This window comes from Wyeomyia smithii, chromosome 2 (assembly GCF_029784165.1).
Source record: "Wyeomyia smithii strain HCP4-BCI-WySm-NY-G18 chromosome 2, ASM2978416v1, whole genome shotgun sequence".
Lineage (NCBI taxonomy): Eukaryota > Metazoa > Arthropoda > Insecta > Diptera > Culicidae > Wyeomyia > Wyeomyia smithii.
Window position 1 is genome coordinate 250,810,215 of NC_073695.1, and position 21,399 is coordinate 250,831,613.

General features: G+C 40.7%; 2 protein-coding genes across 3 annotated transcripts; one reads left to right on the top strand and one right to left on the bottom strand.

Moving 5' to 3' along the window:
* Positions 1 to 7,829: 7,829 nt before the first annotated feature.
* LOC129722190 (F-box/LRR-repeat protein 14-like) lies at positions 7,830 to 18,573 on the bottom strand. 2 transcript variants are annotated; one of them, XM_055675478.1, is made up of 5 exons: positions 9,824 to 9,949; positions 8,551 to 9,753; positions 8,284 to 8,487; positions 8,017 to 8,223; positions 7,830 to 7,952 (listed from the first exon to the last, which is right to left on the bottom strand). In XM_055675478.1, the coding sequence occupies exons 1-5, from the start codon at positions 9,914 to 9,916 to the stop codon at positions 7,860 to 7,862; spliced, it is 1,800 nt and encodes a 599-aa protein (XP_055531453.1). In that variant the 5' UTR covers positions 9,917 to 9,949; the 3' UTR covers positions 7,830 to 7,859. The 2 variants fall into 2 exon arrangements, with proteins under 2 accessions (XP_055531453.1, XP_055531452.1); XM_055675477.1 differs by lacking the exons at positions 8,551 to 9,753; positions 9,824 to 9,949 and adding an exon at positions 17,236 to 18,573.
* Positions 18,574 to 19,386: 813 nt separating this feature from the next.
* Positions 19,387 to 21,399, top strand: LOC129722191 (F-box/LRR-repeat protein 2-like). The gene is made up of 4 exons (XM_055675479.1): positions 19,387 to 19,491; positions 19,549 to 20,751; positions 20,827 to 21,027; positions 21,091 to 21,399. Exons 1-4 carry the CDS (start codon positions 19,423 to 19,425, stop codon positions 21,397 to 21,399), a joined length of 1,782 nt encoding a protein of 593 aa, XP_055531454.1. The 5' UTR covers positions 19,387 to 19,422.

Consider the following 21,399-nt stretch of genomic DNA (forward strand, 5'->3'; position numbering starts at 1 on the left):
TTAGTGGTGGGTATCATTACGCTGATTCCGCTAATCATTGAGCTGGTCAGCTGAAACTGTTATTACTGCCCAAACCGCCCATTTACTAAGTTTGCTGACAGCGACATACTATGGCAAATTAGCTACAGCAGTAAAGAATAGCTCTTTAGTATTTAAGATTTATCGATGAATTGGTTTTTGAGTTACCATGCGAATCGACAGGACTTTTCAGAAGACAAGTTTGAAATAATCTGATGTAGCAGTTTTGGTTCTTGTCCAAAATCTTATTCTTAAAAATAGAGAAGAATATTCTCAAAAGTATTTTTTTTTCGTTTTACCTTAATTTAGCTTGAAAATCTGTGCGATGAAGATAGTCTCTCTATCAATGGCTTCAAAACAAGGTGGTTTTTCTTAACTTGTTTTCGTAAAATTCATTATTGCATTATTGTCACCAATCACAATAACTTTTGTCCAACACTAATATAAAAAATCTCTGGAAATAATGTTCCTGGAAAACCCGGGATGATATTATTAGGTCGTAAATTGACCCCAGCTGTCATATGTAATCTGTACAGAGCCACCACACTATTTCCTGATATTTACACTAATAGATAATGTTGGATAAAAGTTATAAACATTGAAAAGATAGTCTTTCTTAATCTTAGCGTGAGTCATTCAAAGAATTCTCGATCATTCCCGAATACAACAATGCAAGTGCTGAACGGAACAGCTCTATGCAGTTCTACGTAAGCCTTGCGGTCGTGGCTTTGCACACAACCCTTCTGTTATTCAAACTAACAATTACACGGCAGACAAAGTCCGAACGGAGAGGCCGTCCATCACATTATTCGATAGTAAAATGTTCTGAACCAAAAATCGACACGGAAAGTCTGCCACTACCGAAGCCACTACCGATTTCCGCTGGAATGAAGTGTAACGATGAATGTGAAAATATTACCTCTTCAAACTAAGTATTTAATTTGTCCTCAAAACGACAATTTGTTGTTTAATGTAGTATCTGATAGGATACTGATCGCATCTGTGTACTATCTCCGACAGTGAAAATCATTTTACACTCCCAGAGAGACGTAGTAAGAGAAATCGTAAAAAAATTAACAAAATGACGTGCTTTTGAAAATCTCGTTAGCTGCCATTTCGATTTTTTATCAAACATTCTTCGTTTCTCATGTCATTCCTTTTAAATAAATGCAAAAGTATGTTTCTCCTGGTCACAAGGTTAAAAACCTTGAGAAAGAAAACACCTTCACGGCTTTAACGACGAATGAATACTATGAACATTTGTTTTGTACAGTTTTGTACAAACAATTCGTTCATATAAAGTTTATAAGAAACAGGTATAAGTTATGTCAACGTGTGTCTTATTAGGATTTAAATCTCGTGTGTTGAAGAAGTCTCAAAGGTTAAAATTTCCATTTGCATTTTCGGATAATAAATTTAACCTTGTATTGACGCATGTATTAGAAAAAGTGAACAAAAATAGTCGATTTGTCATGGGTTTACCTTACACGCACTGACACTGACACTGCAGCATTCATCACAGTAGCCCATGAGTCAGCAGAAAAAAATTGACTGCTTTATTAGTCGAACTCTAACCGTGATGACGGAAACACTGATTCTACTTCGTTCAGAAGTGTGGGCGTTCAAAGATACGCCCGTTCCGGCATCTACAACATCTTGGCACTATTGGACAAGAATCAGAGCATCGAAAGAAATCCCGGTTCCGGATGGCCGACGACCCTGAGCGACAAGAAGCTTTAAGGGATGCTGAAGAGGAAGACTGAGGGAAAAGTTGCTACATCGCAGCCTTCGCCTGGACGGGAGGTCGGTGCAATCGGCGGGAAAAATGCTAGGCAATATGGACATGCATGTCATTAAGCTGCAGCTCCGACCACTGGTCTCGGAGCTTCAGGCAATGACGCAGCAGCAGATCAGATGGTCAAGACAATTTTCCCGGCGAATCGCGACGTTGGCGGCGGTGATGGACGACGAGACCCATATTATTAATATTCAGCTCAACCTGAAGGCTAAACATGTGCCAACTCTTTGCTGAGAAATTTGCACTAACTTTTTGCGACGAAGTCCCGTCTGAGCAACTTACCCTGGCTGCTAGCAACGTTTCACTTACGGTTGAAAATACACTTAGTGGATTCACCATAGATGGAACAATGATCTCTAGTGCCGACTCTGAGTTAAAATCATCGACAAAATCCGGCGGATGAAATTCCATTCGCGTTTTTTAAAAAAGCACATTGAGAACCTGCTAAACCAGCGGTTTTCAACCGGGGGGGAATTCCCCCCTAGGGGCGAATCGCGACGTTGGCGGCGGTGATGGACGACGAGACCCATATTATTAATATTCAGCTCAACCTGAAGGCTAAACATGTGCCAACTCTTTGCTGAGAAATTTGCACTAACTTTTTGCGACGAAGTCCCGTCTGAGCAACTTACCCTGGCTGCTAGCAACGTTTCACTTACGGTTGAAAATACACTTAGTGGATTCACCATAGATGGAACAATGATCTCTAGTGCCGACTCTGAGTTAAAATCATCGACAAAATCCGGCGGATGAAATTCCATTCGCGTTTTTTAAAAAAGCACATTGAGAACCTGCTAAACCAGCGGTTTTCAACCGGGGGGGAATTCCCCCCTAGGGGGGAATTTGACCGTTGCAGGGGGGGAATCGCGAGTGGAAAAATTTCACATGTAATGCGATTTTATGATTGACGGTGATGCGACATTTTTTTCCAGTGTCCAATGAATTCGCTCGCGAAAAACCCATGCACCGGTTTTTGCGCATTATTTTGCTCTATAGGCATACGTCAAATAGACCTTTCTATCTGCGCTAGTATTAGTGGTCGATTTCACTAAATAAGTTTTATTTTTGGGCACAAATAATCAACACGCTGGTGATAACAAAAAAATTTTAGTTTTATTTCATTTATGTTTCCACTAAAACACAGTTTGTTGAAACAGGTAACACGAATGAACTAGGACTCATAAGTGAAATATTTTTCGAAATTGAATATCAGCTAATTTTTTGGTTGAAAATAAATCGATTTTCTAAGGATACACGACTAAGCCTGTATTGGTGAGATCTGGCTTAGAAAGCTCTATATGCTTGTTGACGATAAATCGTAACACACACCTTCACAAGTGATGCTGAAAATGCCCGTGTATTGGTGTTTTCCTGCTCCTGCTTGAAACCTGTTTAAAATTAAAGTTTAAAAAGCCTTATATTTTTTAATTACTACAGCTTTTCTTTCATGGTTCCGATAGGGGGGAAAAGCTTGTGTAAATTATCAAAAGGGGGTGCATGAACTGAAAAAGGTTGAAAACCACTGTGCTAAACCCTCTTCAGCTCGTGTTTGTTCTGTCCCTTTCCAGTGGGATTTTTCCGTCTGCATGGAAAACTGCTTTTATGTTCCCCGTTCACAAAAAAGGAGATCGGAAGGATGTAAATAACTATCGAGGAATTTCGTCGTTATGCGCAATATTCAAGTTATTTGAGCTTGTGATCATGGTTCATGGGTTGCAGTCTCACTGCCAACAATTCCAGAGCTATAATCAACACGAGTTCGTCTCGGGTAGATCAACCAATATAAATCTACTGTGTCTTACGTCATATGTTGCGAAAAGCCTGGTGGATCGCGCTCAAACGGACGTCATCTATACCGATTTATCTGCGGCATTCGATAAAATCAATCATGTCATTACGATTGCTAAGCTCGAAAGGCTCGGTCTTAGCGGCAGTATGTTGCGTTGGTGCCATTCCTATCTTGATCTTCAAGCAGAGCCTTTTTCGGCCTCGTCTGGAATTTCGCAAGGCAGCCATTTGAGACCGTTATTATTTCTGTTATACTTCAATGATGTTAACTGTGTACTGAAAGGTCGAAGTTATACCTGAAGATCCGTTCGATAGCGGATGCCACTTGCCTCTAGCGTGAGTTTAACACCTTCATGAATTGGTGAAATGCTCGGTAATTTCCTTCAGCCGTATTCGTCAACCTGTTATTTTTCATTGCAAGCTCGGCGGTACCAAAATCCAATGAGTCGACCATGTGAAGGATTTAGGCGTTATATTGAATAGCCAACTATCGTGTAAACGGCGTGTTTATTCCATTGTGGATAAGGCATCCAGAACTCTAGGATTCATTTTCCGCATCACAAAGCATTCCACCAGCGTGTATTGCCTCAAAGCATTATACTGTTCACTAGTACGTTCCACGCTCGAATACTGTTCCGTTGTCTGGCATCCACATTACCAAAACGGAGTAGTAAGAATTGAATTGGTTCAACGCCACTTCTTACGCTTTGCTCTCCGTCGTTTACCTTGGCGAAACCGGTTCCGTATACCGAGTTATTAGAGCCGATGGCGATTGATCTATTTGGAGACTTGATCTATTTGGACGCGAAGAAACATCGCAAGAGCTATGTTCGCTGCCGATACGTTGCAGGGTAGAGCCAACCCGGTGGCATCGGTCTTGTTTCCTGAAGCTGCCGTGAAAGACAGTGGCGCTAGTCTCATTTATGTTTTTGAAGGTTTGTTCACACAGCAGTGTAAGCGTGACGAGTGAAGCATAATGTATGTTGTATATGTTGAGTAATGCGCTTGAATCAATTTAAAATTATAAAAAATAGCTTGGCCTAGCTTTGTAAATGTTTAAAACTGGCATTGATACGCTTTCTATTTTACACATACATTGATATGGTATTCCTTAAGTCATCGCACGTTTGCCAGCTACCTGCAAGAAACACCGCCATTCGCAATCGGCAAGAACAAACGTTGTGTACATTCTATGACAATGCGACGCATTTATTTTTGATTTTATCAAGTAAAGCACTCGACGTTACGTGCAATAAATACATCATCAGAAAACAACACGTAAGGCCACTGCCGCTGAACACCGACACTGTGTGCACGTATGAACAATGCTTTTTTTCTTGTTTCGATGAATCAGCTGTCAAATTGCATGTAAAATTGATCCAGTGATCCAGCTAATGCTTCACTTGTTTTGTACGTAAACGTCAGTGATGCCACCAGGTTGGGTAGAAGCGATTGTCCTGCTGTTTTGGGTGCAATTAAACTGAACGTGCAACCCAGGGCACTGCGGAACAATTCCATGCTGAGAATACCCTTTCAACGCACCAACTATGGACGAAACAGCGCTTTGGTCGGTATACAGCGAGTTTTTAACAAGGTATCTTCTGTTTTTGTTTTTAAATTATCACGTGATACAATCCGCTGTAGATTTTTTGTGTTTTTACTACAACTTGTCGAATAAGGAAGTTGTTGTTTATATCGTATTGTACTTATTATATCGTAGTTAACTTAATTGTTTCTATTTTAAGACACTCAATCATCATTGGGACAACTATTGTCTGTTAATGTTGGCTAAATAAATATTTCTACCTGGATGGCAACGACTGGCAGGGCACTTCGTATTTTACTTCCCTCATGAAACACCAAGTTCCCCAAGAAGGTGCTGCTGTGGCTGATCAATGATTTCAATGATTTCAATGATGATTATTATTAATTTTTTTCCCAAGTGTCTCGTTATTTTGAACCTATTTGTTCCATTTTAATTCCGAGAAAATCTGGTCAGCCTACGTAAGCAGAGTGGTTAGCATATTTTGAACACGCCTTATAGCGACCTCCATTATGGTGCTTGAGAAGCACAATTTTAAAACTTGTGAACCAATAACGTAGGTACCTGTAGTAAGTGCGACACAACAACGGAAGGTGCTCCGTACGGCTAAATTTTTCGAACTAAGTTTCTATTTTTAACAACGGCTTTTTCAGGGTTAACACGCAAGTTCATTAAGCAGACAGTATGTGAAGTAGAGAAAGCGAAAAATAAGCGAACTGTAAATATGATACAGATTTTGAAAAATATATCGCATCTGTCTGCTTAATGAACCTGTAGTAAGCTTCCTCGTTTTAATAACAAAAAGCGAATCCAATGCTGAATTTCACCTTAAGTTCTCATTTTAGAAATAAAATGAATAACTTGTAAACACACTTTAAGAAAAAAAAGATTAGCAATTACAAACGAAACTGATTTGTTTAACTTTTGAATTTCATTTTCTAGGTTGCTGCTATTGAATTATTAGATGAACCTATCCGAAGATCTTCCGTTTAATTCTTGTTGGGCATAAATGTATTGTGGAATAAATATCTCTCATATTTTATATTCCTCTTTAGACGTCAAGCAATAATGAACAATTTCATTTGTAGAACAACATGTCAAAAGAGCCTATTTGCTTCGCTCCATGATATGTCCTTTACACCATTTGACACCGGAGAATCTAATCTAGCTTTTTATATAAAAACCAAGTTGGGCATAGTTACTATAGCTGAACCATTGAACAAATAAAAAGTCAATTTAGATCGATGAAAGTAGATAGGCCCTTTTGACATGTTGCTCTGCATTTCTATCGTACATTAGATGGTGAAACTGATTGTCATATAGCGAATTTCTTTATTCCACCAGCTCATCTCGTTTTGACCTGGAAGCGCACTAACTGCTGTCAAAACCCTTCTTTATTCGCTCGATTTTGACCCAGTTTTGACCTGGCTTGCTGCCCGAAGCGCACTGTAAAATTTGTCAGCTTCAACCTACTACGTCATAAATCGCGATGCCGTTTTTCTATTGCTCGGCAGATTTGCTCGGACGCAGTGGAATAAAGAAATTCGCTAATAGTAACATGTATCAACTACATGAAGAAATTATTGAGATTATTTTTCTCGAATTTTCTCGGACGAAGAAATCGTCATCGAGTGGCACGTCTCTTTGTCTGTAACACCGTTTTCAATGTTGCAAATCATCACGTTGATCGAAATTATTTTGTCCTGTAGAGCCGTAACGTTTTCAGCAAAGCTATTCCAATAATTATTCTTCAATTTATGGAAGGTCTAATTTTGTGGTTTGGCACATTTTATAAGAAACAACAAATGGACTTTTAGGACTTTTCTTTAGTCTCTTTTCAATATTCTCCAATGTTCATTTTTTTTATTTAGTTATTGAAGATATTCAATGAAATAATGCATTTATTTCCAAACGCATATGAACAAAAACGCAGATATTCGCAGACAAAACTATTGGTATATTTAAGTATAAGTCAAACGTCACTCAGATTTTGAGGGACATTCTAATACATACTACACAAAAGTCCATTCAAAGAGGCAGAGAGAAGTATAGTGTCTTCGGCAAAGTTGTTTCTTATAAAATGCGGCACAGTTTTCCCGAAGGCTTGCAGGCAACTTTCTCGAAGGTAGACACATAAGAAAAAATGTGAAATCGTGCTAAATGGTAGTAAAGTGAGATATCCAGCGAGCTAGTTAAGACCACAGGTGTCTCAAATGAACGCGTTAGTCATATCATTCATGAAAGCTTACACATGAAGAAGTTGAGAGCGTGATGGGTGCCGCGTCTAAGACGGAAAATCTGGCATAGATAGAGATATGGATCCACCCTTACACCCATGAGTCCACTGCTACTCTAGACAAAAATTATGTGTTGCACTACACTTTTATTTCACTTCACTTTTTAATTCTATCACAAAGTGATAGAATTAAAAAGTGAAGTGAAATAAAAGTGTAGTGTAGAAGTGTGTAGATTCTGTCAACAGCTCGTGTAAGAATGAATAAAAAATTATGTTGAAGAATAAAACAGTTTTTTTTTTCTTTAAAGGGCCAAAGACTTTTCTGCCCATGTAGCAAATTCATACTCTAGAATCACCTGAGGTAAAAAACAACCAAAACGACATTGAGTTTTTATCATTCTCTTAATGTTATTCCATACACATTTATTACAACACATATTTGACGTCTAAGAATTGACGTGACACTAAAGCTCTATCTAAGATTTGTAAACTTGACGTAACGTTGTAATATTAGACAAACGCTCCATTACATCTGGTGGCAGCTTAAAACATCCCCTAACGTACAAATACTGGAAAAAACGAAAAAATTCCATGTTAATAATAAGCAATGTAACAAAAGCAAAGTTTTCAAACCTTCAAATTTTTGCAGTGGACCGAAAGAAAACCAAGTCCGACTTCGCTAACCAGCGGGCAGTTGGATAACTTCAGTGTGCTCAACCGTTTCAAGTTAATGGCTATCAGTTCCACGCAGTAATCGTTTATATTTTGGCATTCACTTAAATCCAGGAACTCCAAGGCAGGACAACTCGTTACTAGTTTCTCGATACCTTGCTTCGAAATCTAAATTGTGAAAAATGAAACTAAGGTTCCTTGCTCTTTTCTCTGAGTAGAATATCGTACCTGATGACACCGTGAAATAGAGAGTTCCTTCAGTTCCATAAAGCGGAAGGCATATCGCAGGGAAAAGTCCGTTATTTTGAAGCAACCCGACACCTTCAATATGCGAAGCTTTTTCAGCCTATCGATCGAGAAGGTCTCCGCAATATCCCATATGGCGAAGGTTTTCTGCGGAAGATCGATTCCGGTGAAGCCAGCATCTGTCAACTGCAATTAAACGTATTTATCGTTATTAAACTGGGTTTAACTTCCTAGAGCTCACGAGCAAACCTTGGTACTTCGTTCTAGGTTAAGATGTTGGAGGTTGGTTAGATGAACAAACAGATGTTGGAGAGCACAATTAGTCATACAGGAAGCCGAACCTGCCAAGTTGAGCAGGGTAAGATGCGGAAAACTTAAACCTATTTTTATAATGCATTCATCATCCAAGGGGTTCAGGTTTTCTAGATGTAGCTCTCTCAAGCTAACTTTGTTACTGTTTCCAATTCCCTCAATGAACCCTCGCTTCGTGATACGACAGCTCGATAGGTTTAAGCATGTAAGTTTGCGAAGCTTAAAAATTTGAACCACTCCGTAGTCGGAAAGGCCACAGCATCCACTCAGATTCAATACCGTTAAATCACTCATGTTCTTAACAATCTGTTCCACACAGAAGTCTGTGATTCCAACTGATTGGGACAGATCGAGTGTACGAATACTGGTTTGCTGTCGTAACAGATCAATGATGGCCGGTTCTTTGCGAGGCATTTTTTCCAGATAGGTGAAACTTAGATTTTCCAACTGGAGACCTTGGGCCTCAACAATTCCTCGCAAAAACAGATCGTCAACGGCTACACCACCCAAGTTGAGACATTTAAGATCATTTTGTCTGTGCTGTACGAAGGTGAGAATGCAATTCAGTAATTGAGCTTTTCTGGTTGCTCCGACATTTCGGAAACAGCTCGAAAAGTCCACTTCGCTAAGGTTCGGCAACATGTCAACCAGAACGTTGAACTGCAGTTCACTGAAATTGTTTCTTGCTAAACTGAGATGCCTGACAGCGGGAAAGTAGATGTTCACGAGTCCATTTTCGAAGAACTTCCACTTTTTGAAGAGATCGTCCCGAAGAAGATCACATTCCACAAAGCGCGCTATGCGCAGATTTGGCATATGCTTGAACACGGAGATGATTCGCTCCCGCCAGATCATGCACTTTTCGAAGGTTATCTCACGGATGAATGGACCAAACTCAGGCCAGAATTTGCTGCAACTATTCATTTTGACCCGGGTCAATTTGATCACTGGGAAAAAGTGGCTGCTTTGCAGTAAATCCATTACAGGTGCTTTGAAATCGTCGAATTCGACTCCGATTAAATGCAAACATTTCTTCTGGGCGAAGCCCAGATACTTGGATGCCTCGTACCACTGCCAACAGGTGAAGCTGGCTGCATTTCGATCAGCCACCGAGAGATATCGGAATATTTTCACCAATAGCTACAGAAGGAAAAGATTAAATTGATTGATTCGAAAACAAAATCCATCTTATTGAACAACTGCAACTTACTTCAGTAGGAAGCAACGCAAAATCGGCATCCACACATTTTAGTTTGGATTTCCAATACTGTCTGAAGTCTTCTAGGGAATAATATTCGTGCATCTTAGAAAATATATTTGAAAGCGAATCGCTCACAGTTCGATTAAGCAATAGTTTCAATGTCAATGTCGTGCCAGCTTTTATATTGAATGAAAAGTGAGGTAGACTATTTTAGCTTTTGTCTCGATTAGGGGAGGGGAATTGGAAAATAGTCTACCGATTTCGTCAGCAAATTAATTTCTATTCTAATTTTATATTTGCTTCGCTAACTTACACTACCACCGACAGAAACGTTACCTTAGTGCTTCTCTCAAAGTTGACGTCCACCAGGGAGGTCAAGTTGCAAAAAATATACTGCGCCGACCAATCGGTCATGCAGGACGACGACCCTCCAAGGTTTAAAACCGTCAAGTTGGTAAAGTTGGCTCCAATTTTAACAATACAGTCATCATCCAGGGTAGAAATCTGCTCCAAATGAAACTCCTTAATGTTCTTTCTATTGCTAAGCGAAGCCCCGTCGAGGATTCCTTTTTTAGTGATGCGGCATTTTGATAGATCTAATTTTTCCAAATTATGCAACCGAAATATCTGCGCTACTCCATAGTCCCCCACGGCCCAGCAGCCACTTAAATTCAACTCTCTTAGCTTGGGCATGTAATTAGCTATCTGATCCAAGCAGTAGTCCGTTATCCCAACGGACTGCGATAAATCGAGAGTCCGCATTTCAGTTTGTTCTCGAAGCAAACTGATAATAGCCGGATCCCTCAAAGGCATCTTTTCCAGATAGGTCAAATAGAGCCTCTCCAAACGTAGTTGCGGTGCTTTGAGCATTTTTCGGAGAAATAAATCGTCCACAGAAATGGCACTCAAATTTAAGCTTTTCAGCGAAAGCTGTCTTTCCAGGATGAAGTTCGAAATACAGTTCAACATCTGGGCTTTGCTGGCTGCATCGACGTAACTGAAACAGTTTGAGAGGTCTAGCTCCGTTAGGTTGGGCATCATTTCCACGATTGCTCGAAACTGCAGCTCGGTGAAGTTATTCTTCGCCAAACTCAGCGTTGTCACACTTCCGAAGTGAATATCCAGCAGGCCATTCTCGAAAAACTTCCAATCTCTGAACAAGTCGTCCCGCAGCAGATCACATTCGACGAAGCGGGCCGTCCGGAGGGCTTTCATGTGCTTGAACACTGAGATGATTCGTTCTCGCCAAATCATGCACTTTTCAAAGGTGATTTCACCGATCGACGGACCAAAGTCAGCCCAGAACTGGCTGTAAACTGCCTGCTGAATGCGAACGCGTGTTAGTTTTAGTACCGGGTAGACGTGAGGGCTTAACAGGAGATCCGCTATCGGTGGTTTGCCATCGTCGAATTCGACCCCGATCAAATGGAGGCACATCTGCTTAGCAAAACCGAGGTATTTGGAGGCTTCGTACCACTTCCGGCACGTGTAGCTGGCAGCGTTACGATCGCTGATGGACAGAAATTTGAAAATGTGCACCAGCAGCTATGAGTGAGAGTACAATTAGTTATCGCGTTAGGACACCACTAGAACCACTTACTTCCGCTGGAAGGCTGCCAAAGCCAACTAGAATTGGTTCTGATTCGATTAACTTCATTTCAACAACTGGTGAATTGACGACCGCCACATTCAGCGAATGGGATTAGACTCAGGCGCTAATCACAGCTGTACCGAAGATGATGGATCTTCGGGTATTGGCGTAATATTATGTATGGTATAATTAGTCTTCGGACAATTGTACGTAGGTACAATTCTCTTCTCGGGAATGCGTGCTATTATGCTGCCATAGAATGGTCACCCGATCAAGCTCGGGTAATACATTGTAGAATTACTTGTTGAGAGGACGCAGTGGACATATTTTTGGGTTTCGTAAAGGAATACACGTTAGATTTGAAGTTATGCCAATTACGGCAGCTGTTGATTGATATTGGTAGTTCCAAATAACAATTTCTTGCTGTTAAAAAGGATTTTCGCTAATTTTTAGATAATCGGATGCTTTGGAACGTTCATTCAATTTTTAGTGGCAATAATAGTTGGATGCAATTGAAAGCATCAGAATAAATGCGTAATCGATATTTAAATGAATAAACGTGAAAACTAACAGAATATCTTTAAACCGATGCTGAGTTAGATATTGACATACGAAAACTAATTTTTTTTTTAAATTTTAAGAGGAACATGAAATGCTATAAGGCTGCCTAAACAACTTTTCGTCAATTCTTGGGCTTATTAGATGCGTATTATTAAGCTGAAATTCCTTCTTTTATGCAAGTTTACCGCTTTCAAGCTCAATTTGAGATTTTCTATTTTGTCCTTTTCTAGCTTTTAGAAGCATTATTTGGCGATTCTCATCCTAATTAGGTCCTGAAGCTAAACCAGAGTATATACATCGTTTGAAAAAAAAAACCGCGTTTTCTGAGCAAAACATCATTTTTAAAAAGTGTTTATCGTTTTCCTTTGATTTTTAAATGAAGAATAAAAAACTGCTCAAAATGCTTTAAATGACGGTATGCCCATGTAGGGAACTGTCATTTAAGGCATTTCGAGCAGTTTTCTTATTCTTCATTCATAAATCGAAGGACAACGATAAACAATGTTGGAAAATCACATTTTGCTCAGTAAAATGGCACTCTTTCAGCTGATATGTAAGAATCAGGAAGTAGTGTAGAACTTTAGGACCAAATGTGGGATCATTTTCTGTTTTGGCTATTTCTATACTTTAGAAGCACTTTTTGGCGATTTTGAGCTACATTTGGTCATTTTCCATTTCGGTCATGTTTGACTTTGAAGATCACTTTTTGATTGGCGGTTCTGAGCTTAATTTTGGATCATTTTCTAGCACTATTTTTAGGATTCTTAGCTCAATTCAAGATCATTTTTATTTTGACTTTTTCTGGCCTTTAGAAGCACTTTTCGGCGATTCTGAGCTTAATTTGGGATCACTTCATATTTTGGCTCCTTCTGGTCTTTAAAAGCACTTTTCGGTGATTCTAAGCGTAATTTGGTATAATTTTTTTCTATCTTTTCTAGCCTTTAGAAGCACTTGCCAAAAAGTTGTTGAAACAACCCAAGAAAATGCTTTCCTGTTGGAGTTTCCTTGAAACGTCGGCTTTGACATAATAAAACGTGTTTTAAAGAAACCCGTGACCGAAATTGCCATCATTGAACCCATTAAAAAAATTAATTGCCTGTGAAATTTACCAAGACCATCCTGATCCTCTTAAATCAGTTGTTCCCATCCTTTTTGGCTCCGCGGTCCCTTTTGCTAAACACAAAGAGCTGCGTTGCCCCCTCTGCGAAGTACAGGGAGTTTCGCGGTCCCCCCAAAATAATTTCAGATACAAGTTTTGCAATACGATGCTGCGCTTTTAAGTCTTAAATCATTCTGCAAGTCTAATTTGTTCCACGTCTTAAGCAGGTATTAGGATTTGCTTGAGAAAATTAATTATAACTGAAATCTAACATTTGCATTTTAAGAAATGGAGAAAAATAATGAATTTTCAAGAATTTACACGCACTGACGAAACTACCCATGCAGCATCAATCATAGCAAGCCATAAGCCAGAAGAAACATTTTGACAGTTGAACTGCAACCGTGATGACGAAAACAAAGAAGTTACTCCGTTCAGAAGTGTGCGTGTTCAAAGAACGGTACCCCATCGCATCGAAAAGAGACATCGTGCGGCACTTTGTGGACACCGGATACGCTAGTTAGGCATCTACAATACCTTGGAACTATTGGACAATAATCAGAGCAACGAACGAAAGCCGGGTTCCGCTGTCCACTGGTCTCGGTGCTGCAGGCAACGACGTAGCGGCAGGATGGGGGGACCTATCTCAACCTGGATGGCAACGACTGGCAAGGCACTCCGTATTTCGCCTCCCTCACGAAGGAAGTGAGCTTCGAGGTGAAGTTCATTTCACCCACCAGGTTCCTCAAGAAGGTGCTACTGTGGCTGACAATCAGGGAGAAGGGGATGTCTTCTTTCGCTCCGGACTGGCCGTGAACGGAGAAATTTATAGTACGAGCGCCTGCCGGAAGTTGCTTCGTTCATCAATACCATAAAGGTGAAGCGATCGTTGGAGGAGATGGAGCGGCTGAATATCAGGAATTTTCGGGCAAACCTGAAGCGTAAGGGTTACACCAACAATTGTGTCGCGAAACCTGAGGAGGAATTGATAAATAAAACGAGGAGAGAACTCAAAAACATGTCTACACACATGTTTTCATCCGCCATGGCGAATGTTCCTGTTAACTACCGGAAGGTCGTTCGCAATGACGTATTATTTTTTTGCAAGTAAGCTAATATCTTTACCTTCCATGGGAAATTTATCAAACTCAATTATCTGTCTGTCTGTCTTTTTTTATCACTATCCCCAAAAATCCAATCCAATGCAACCCTGGTACTGGCTTAATGGTGAATATAGGCTGATTTAGAACTTAACAAAAAGACTTTCATACATTAAAAATGTACAAATGTGCGAGTTTGTAAACTACGGGACCACAGCTAGGAAGGCCTTGTTCACAGATGCAACTCGTTTTTTCACTTCATGGCTCATACCGTTGTCACATGTCCCAAGCATACCAGGATAAATGAATTCATCAACCACTTCAAAACGTTCCCCCGTCAATATCACCAGTTAAAATTCCCTGGAGCGAATTCAACAAACGTTCCGCTGGCCAGTTATATTGTAACAGGAACTTATTTCGTCATAAGGAAGAAGTCTTACTGAAACTTCGTTCCTCGTACCAATGTTGCTAATTACAATTCCTGTGAGAGATCTAATATTCCTCTAGTCGGTTGTATAATAAGAAGGACTTATTTCACCGAAGAAGGAGCCTTGATTCTTCTGCCATTACTCTGCCACGATCTCAAATTCCCGGAGAGGATTACGGTACCTCCGGTCAGTTTTATTATGTTTTGTCAGGAGGAAGGAGTCTTATCGAAACCTCGTTCCTCTTGCTTATATCGTGCCATAATTACAATTCCCCGAGGATAACTATTATACCTTTCTCAGGCTAGTTTCATTATAAGTGGGACCTATTTTATTGTGAATGCTAAAATGTTGACTTCAAGCACTACTACTACTCGCACATTCTGTAGTTGCTCCTCCGTAGTGGATCTGAGCTAGTAAAGTTACGTGAAGAGCAATAAAGATGGCTATTTCGGATTAATTTACGATCTCCAATATACAACAATTTAGTAGTTTCTGCTGCGTAAAGATCTATAACGGCGCCGGTTACGTCCTTATCGTCGGATTAGAAAAGGAAAGGAAGGAAGTACAACGTTATTGATAACGGAGGTCGAATTTACCTGTGCATACGCATAACGACTGTGAAGAAAACTAAGGTAATATTTGTCACCGGGGTAAGTGACGGATTTTGAAACTTTTTACCTTTAGCTCTGCGTTTATACTACTGCTCTTTTTTATCTTGGGCATTTATTATTTCACGTTCCTTGAATTTTTTAAATTATAGGCTATTAGTGCATTAATACATTTTATCAAGGCTCCTGATTCGTACATTGAATCTTCGCCCATTATATGAGAATTTCACTGCGAATTGCGTCTTTTTTAAGCAAATAATTATCGATTTAAAAGAGAAGTAAAAAACTATAGACGGAACGGAACAGAAGTGTTATGTTCCTTCAATGCTTGGAACCCATCAATAGTCATTCCGCAGAGAAAGCCTCACAATCATAAGATTCGTTGGTGATGACAGTTACCCTGGGAGAGGCACTATTCATGGTAAGATCTGTTCGCTTTACGAATATTCAATTGATTCAAAGCGTAACTTTCTTCAAGCATTTGCTTCACGTATGAAGACTCAAGAGTCGATACTTGCTGGAAATTAATCGTAGCTGATTGCATACAAGTCACAACCTTGCGTGCGAACCGCTTACATTGATTTGCTTTTGCGCAGGCATTGCATTTGTACATAAGTGTAAACGAAGCTACTGTGCTTCTATGCAATTCGTGAATGAAAAAAAGAATTTGAATGCAATCAGACGATAATCGGGAGCCCTGACTTTTGCAAACATTTTTAGGATTTTCTTCACAGCGGCATGATAGTGGTTGGAGTTGTTGAATACCACCCTGTAAACTTTGATTTTGAAGTAATTTTCTATGTGCCGTCGACCTAAGTTCTCATATTTCTTCACGTCCTGAGGAAACGATCTCTAAAAGTTTCATATGTCTGGTTTGTTTCGTTGTAGAACTTATGTATTTTCCATGTTGGGTTTTTCATAACTGCGACCAATTTTTTGATCTTTTTTGACATATGCCCTTTTTAATTTTGCTTAGTCAGGATAATCCCTGACCAGGAACCCAATATAAATTTACTTGATTATTGCAACCCAGTATTTGGAGTGATTGAACACTCCCAAACTAGTTTTGATGTGCATGTTGCAGACTTCAGAGCATTTAAAGCTGCTTGGCTGTCGGACATGATGCAAATGTTTGAGTGTCTGTATTTGCTGCGTAGGTATATAACAGAACATTCTAGTATAGCTTGGACTTCGGCTTGGAAGACAGTTGCCCATCGGCCAGTCGGAATTGATTGATCTACTCCTGGGCCTGTTACTCCTGCTCCCACTCGATCGTTCATTTTTGAACCATCTGTGTAAAAAACAATTGATCCCGGGCGAAGATCAGGACCCCGCGTTCTCAAACATCGCGCTCAGGCTCAACTATTCGATTTTTTTTTAAAGTTGTATCTTTTCTCCACCCAGTCTTCATTGTTGTGTAGAACATATAAATCTCTAACAGTTTTTACCATCGATTTTTACCGATATCAATAGTTAAATTTAATTTGAACTGGCATTGATCTCTCGGTTGACTATGTACGACTTCCATTTGACAATAGTAAAAACAGTTAGGTATGATATTACTCTAAAACTGTTTCAAAAGTTTTGTTTCTTTTCCACCACTGTCTCGAATTTTCCCACCCTAATCGTGACACTAGGAAACACCGTACCGTGGTGTGAGCTGCCAACAATTCGATTACGTTGACGTGGGCGACCGACGTCCACGACAACGACGACGACGATGACGCTTGACGTAATCGGATAGTAATCGTATCGAAAAGCGAAAATAGCATTCCTTACTGTATGAGTCGAATGCAGCACGTTTTACGCATTGAAAGTAGCATGACTGTTAAAAGCTTCCTTGTATGTATGATATAATCGCGTGATGCTAGTTAGAGAAACTTAAAGTACTTACGCTGATACCTGCAAAAAAGTGGGTATTATGGATTAAAAGATTCCAACTGATAAAGATGAGTTATGAGACAATCAAAACCAAAGCACCAAGATTCGACCGGGACACACATGCGCTACGTTCACCTTCCAGGTCCAACGTACCTGCGTGCAAGCGGTAACATTGAGGTATTTCAAGTTGTGTAGATAACAGGCAATGTATTGAATGGAGGCATCCGTAACACAGTTCGTTGTACTATCCAAATCCAATATCTGAATGTTTTTGAATGTAACCAGCATATAGTACAGTGTAGAATCCGTCAAATTATTCAGCAGATTCAGATAGAGTTCAGTTACTATCCTAGGACGTTTGCCGACTATTCCCGTCATAATGCCATAGTCACTGATGCGTTCACAGTTAGATATATCCAACACTTGGAGATGCTGCATTGTGTGCATATCCGCAACCCCTTCGTCACTGATCAACCAACACCTTCGGATTTTCAAGGTGTGCAAAAGTGGGCAACTGGTTATGATAATCTGCAAGCATTCGTCGTTCAGCCCGATTGAACCTGTCAAATCTAAATGGGTGAGCTGGGTTTGCAGACTGAAGAACCGAATAATGCCGGGATCTTTCGTTGGTACTCGATCGCTGTACGCCACCGAGAAATGCGACAACTGAAGATCTTCGATTTCGCACAAACAATGCCATATGAAATCATCAACACACGGAGTGTCCGCCAGGTTGAGTTCCTTCATGAGGTAACGATTGCGATTGATCAGTTTCATGACGCGATCTAGCATCGTGATTCGTTTCGACAGATACAGGTTGATAAAGCAGTTGGAAACATCGATCGACCTTAGATTCGGTGCCATGGTAATGAAGCGCTCGAAGTGATACTCGTTGAAATAATCACAACCAGAGAGTGACAGATGTCGCAGGCAGAAGAGGAAAAATGGAAACATTGGTTCCTCCGTGTTGTATTCCAAGGTCCACGATTTGAACAATTCGTCACAGCACATCAGCTCAAGACGCCGGAGGTTCAGCAGATTTCGCATGATCGAGATAAATTTCTTCTTTTTGATTTTGCACGAGCGCAGCGTCAGTTCGGTTATCCATAGGCCATGGTTGCACCAGAAATCACTATGTTTGTTGAAGTCGACCTGGGTGAAAATCAACCGCGGATAGTAACGAAAACCCTGGCTGAAGTACTTCAAAGGGCCGACATGATCACCGAACTCTATCCGATCGAAATGGTACTGGATTTGGTCGAGAAACGGTTCATAGTAGTGGGATGCTTCCATCCATCGTCGGCAGGTAGCGCCAGCGGCTAGGCGATCACTCGCGGTAATTTGTTTGAAAATAATCAAAATCAATTCCATGGGCAGTAGATCGTACCGCGCTTTGAAGCGTCCATTACAATCGAACGGCTCAAGCCAGGCAGGTTTTTCTACCTCTGGTTCTGGCTCACCTTTATCGAAGTTCCACTTGATGTTTGGCATCATGGCAATGATATCAGATTTCCGCCGGGTGCGAGTTCTGTCCTCACTTGGAGTAATAATTGTGACATTTTCGGGATTATTAAAATCCACCACAGTTTTGGGCACTGGTTTTGCTTTGGCTGGTTTACGATCACTAGTGCTTTCAGGCAAGTTGAAACTCACTGATTTCTTAGAGGTTCCTTTTGATTTGCTTGATCTTAGCTCACCAGCTTTTGTTCGGCTGCGATGCTTAGATCTAGATGATGACGATGATCCTTTGTCCGCGGTGCCGGTCACGGAACAAATATAGTCCATCAGATCTTTTCTGAGTTTAAGCTCGAGATTCATCTTGGATGCTGGTCGATCACAAACTAACCGTCAGTCAGGGCTGCTAGTGATAATATACTTGTTACTGAAACCGGCAGTCGATCGCGGCTTGTCCGCGTCATCACCCGAGTCGTAGATGAGTTACTCTTGCTTTTTTCCGAAGTTAGATATCAAAATTCAAATAAGTTTTTTGAATTTATAATACTATTCATCGGCGTTTGGAGTTCAACTATCAGAACCACTGGACCCAGAGCGGACTCCAAAATCGCGAGCACTCACTCCCGAGGGGGATGATCGTGTAAACAATGAGTGGTTCGCTTCACCCTGATCTTGAAGTGCATGCCGCTTAGCTATGCAAGTTCAGTTGACTGTCTAGCGTCGCGGGTGTTGCATCAAGAGTGCATCGTGACAACAGTAGTGGTATTCCCCTGGCTGCATCAGTGCCAAAAGTGATCGGCGTCAAAAAATTTCGTTGTTGGCTCTTGGTAAATTAGTTTGGTGACAATGAGCGTGGAGCGTGTTATTGAGGAGATTGAGCGTACGATGTACGAACATTATGACGACAAATTCCTGTATTATTTTGAGCCATTCTTCGAGGAGCTACCGTTTGAGGTTTCCCCGTTACCTTTTGCTATGCGATGATTTTATGTTAATTTAGTTTCCTTCCAGGTGATGGTTTATTTGCTAAGGTTTCTGAATCCCACCGATCGTTGTGCTTTGGCGCAGGCTTGCCGAGGCTTCTATGAAGGTCTTAAACACCCACTAATGTTGCGTTCCACTTGGCTGCACATTTATGAGGTCGAATTCGAGGACAACATCGAACCGGTGCGATGCTTACTGACAGCTTTTCGTTACTTCCCTAACGTTAAGCTAACAAAGATTATGTTCCGAAATAGGAGCGATTTTTGGGCGGAATTCGGCGAATCCATTGAGGAGCTTTGGTTCGAGGGCTGTGTAATGTGGAAGCAAAAGTTACTATCGATTCTTCGTTACACGTTTCGGCTGAAAAGGCTTACAATCGAAAGCTGTCCGGATTTGTTTCGCTCCTGGAAGCAGTTGAAAAACCTCACGGTGACGTACTGCCCAACACTACCGAAGCTTACGCATATCAGTCTGGCAGGAAACAACCGGCTCGAGGAGCATCATTTCGATTTCATTGTTGGCATGGCACCAAAGCTGAACTCGTTGGACGTATCGAATTGCTTCAAGGGTGTAGAAGCGACGCAGCGATTTCGTATGTTGGATCACGTCCTGCACTACGTGGAAGAGCACCGGCACTCAATTCGGCACTTTTACATAGGTGACACACCAATCGATAATTTGTTCTTGCGGCGTTTGGCGGACATCAAGGAACTGCAGTTGAACAGCTTAAGCCTTATGGTGTGCGAGAAGATACCATCTTCGGAGGCGGGGATCGTAGATTTGATTAATCTTCAAACCAATCTTACGTATCTTGATCTGACCAGATCACTGGCGTTGAACGATTCTTGCTTGATACAGATTGCCAGTTGTATGCCACAGTTGGAGACTTTAATTCTCAATCGATGCTGGATGATTACCGATTATGGGATTTTGTCGATCAAACAGCTAACTCGATTGAGGCACATTGATCTTACGAACTGCGAAAGAATCTCTGATGTTGGCATTTCCGGTGGACTGCTAAATCATAACCGGCAGAAGCTAGAGAAACTGTACCTGGGTTTGTTAGCGAGTATAGGAGAAGTGGTTTTCACTAAGATTTCCTTCGAGCTGACGAATTTAGTGGTGTTAGATTTGGGGGGATGTTCCAACTGCATCAACGATCGGTCGATCCAGTATATTTTCTATCATATGGCTGGTCTGAAAGAACTAAATTTGGACTGTTGTGCGAAGGTATATCTATTAAAATTAAAAAAATGCTCAAAATATTTAAAACTTCTAAATTGCTAATAACTTTTTTCTGTTTAGCTTTCAGATGCAGGCATGACCGGAATAGATTTACCCGAGTACGCCATTTCGATTTGGGAGTACCAGATTAGTTTTTCCATTGAGGATCTGAAACGCCTGCGATACTTGAACCTGCACGGATGTTATCGCATAACGGACTACGCTTTCAGACGGAAATTTCGCCTAATCGAGTTAAGAGAACTCGTACTGGAACGGCTGCAGGTAACTCATCTATTTTGCTTTAGACTCCGACCAAATTTAAACAATTTTTTTTTCAAATTTTAGATCACTGAATACGGGGTAGAAAAAATCGCTCTCAACTGCCCATCATTGGAAATAATCGATTTCAGCGAGTGTCAAAACGTAAACGATCGCTGTGTGGAGATCGTGGCCCAAGGATGCATTCGATTAACTACCCTCAAACTGCAGAACTGTCCCTTAATCTCGGACCTAGCCATTGATCATATCGTTAAACACTGCAAGACTTTAAAACAGTTAAATATTCGTGGATGTTACAGAATTTCAGCCGAAGCGGAAGAACGGTTGGGTACCGTTCGGACCTTAAGACATGTTTTTGCAAACGAACGAGAATAG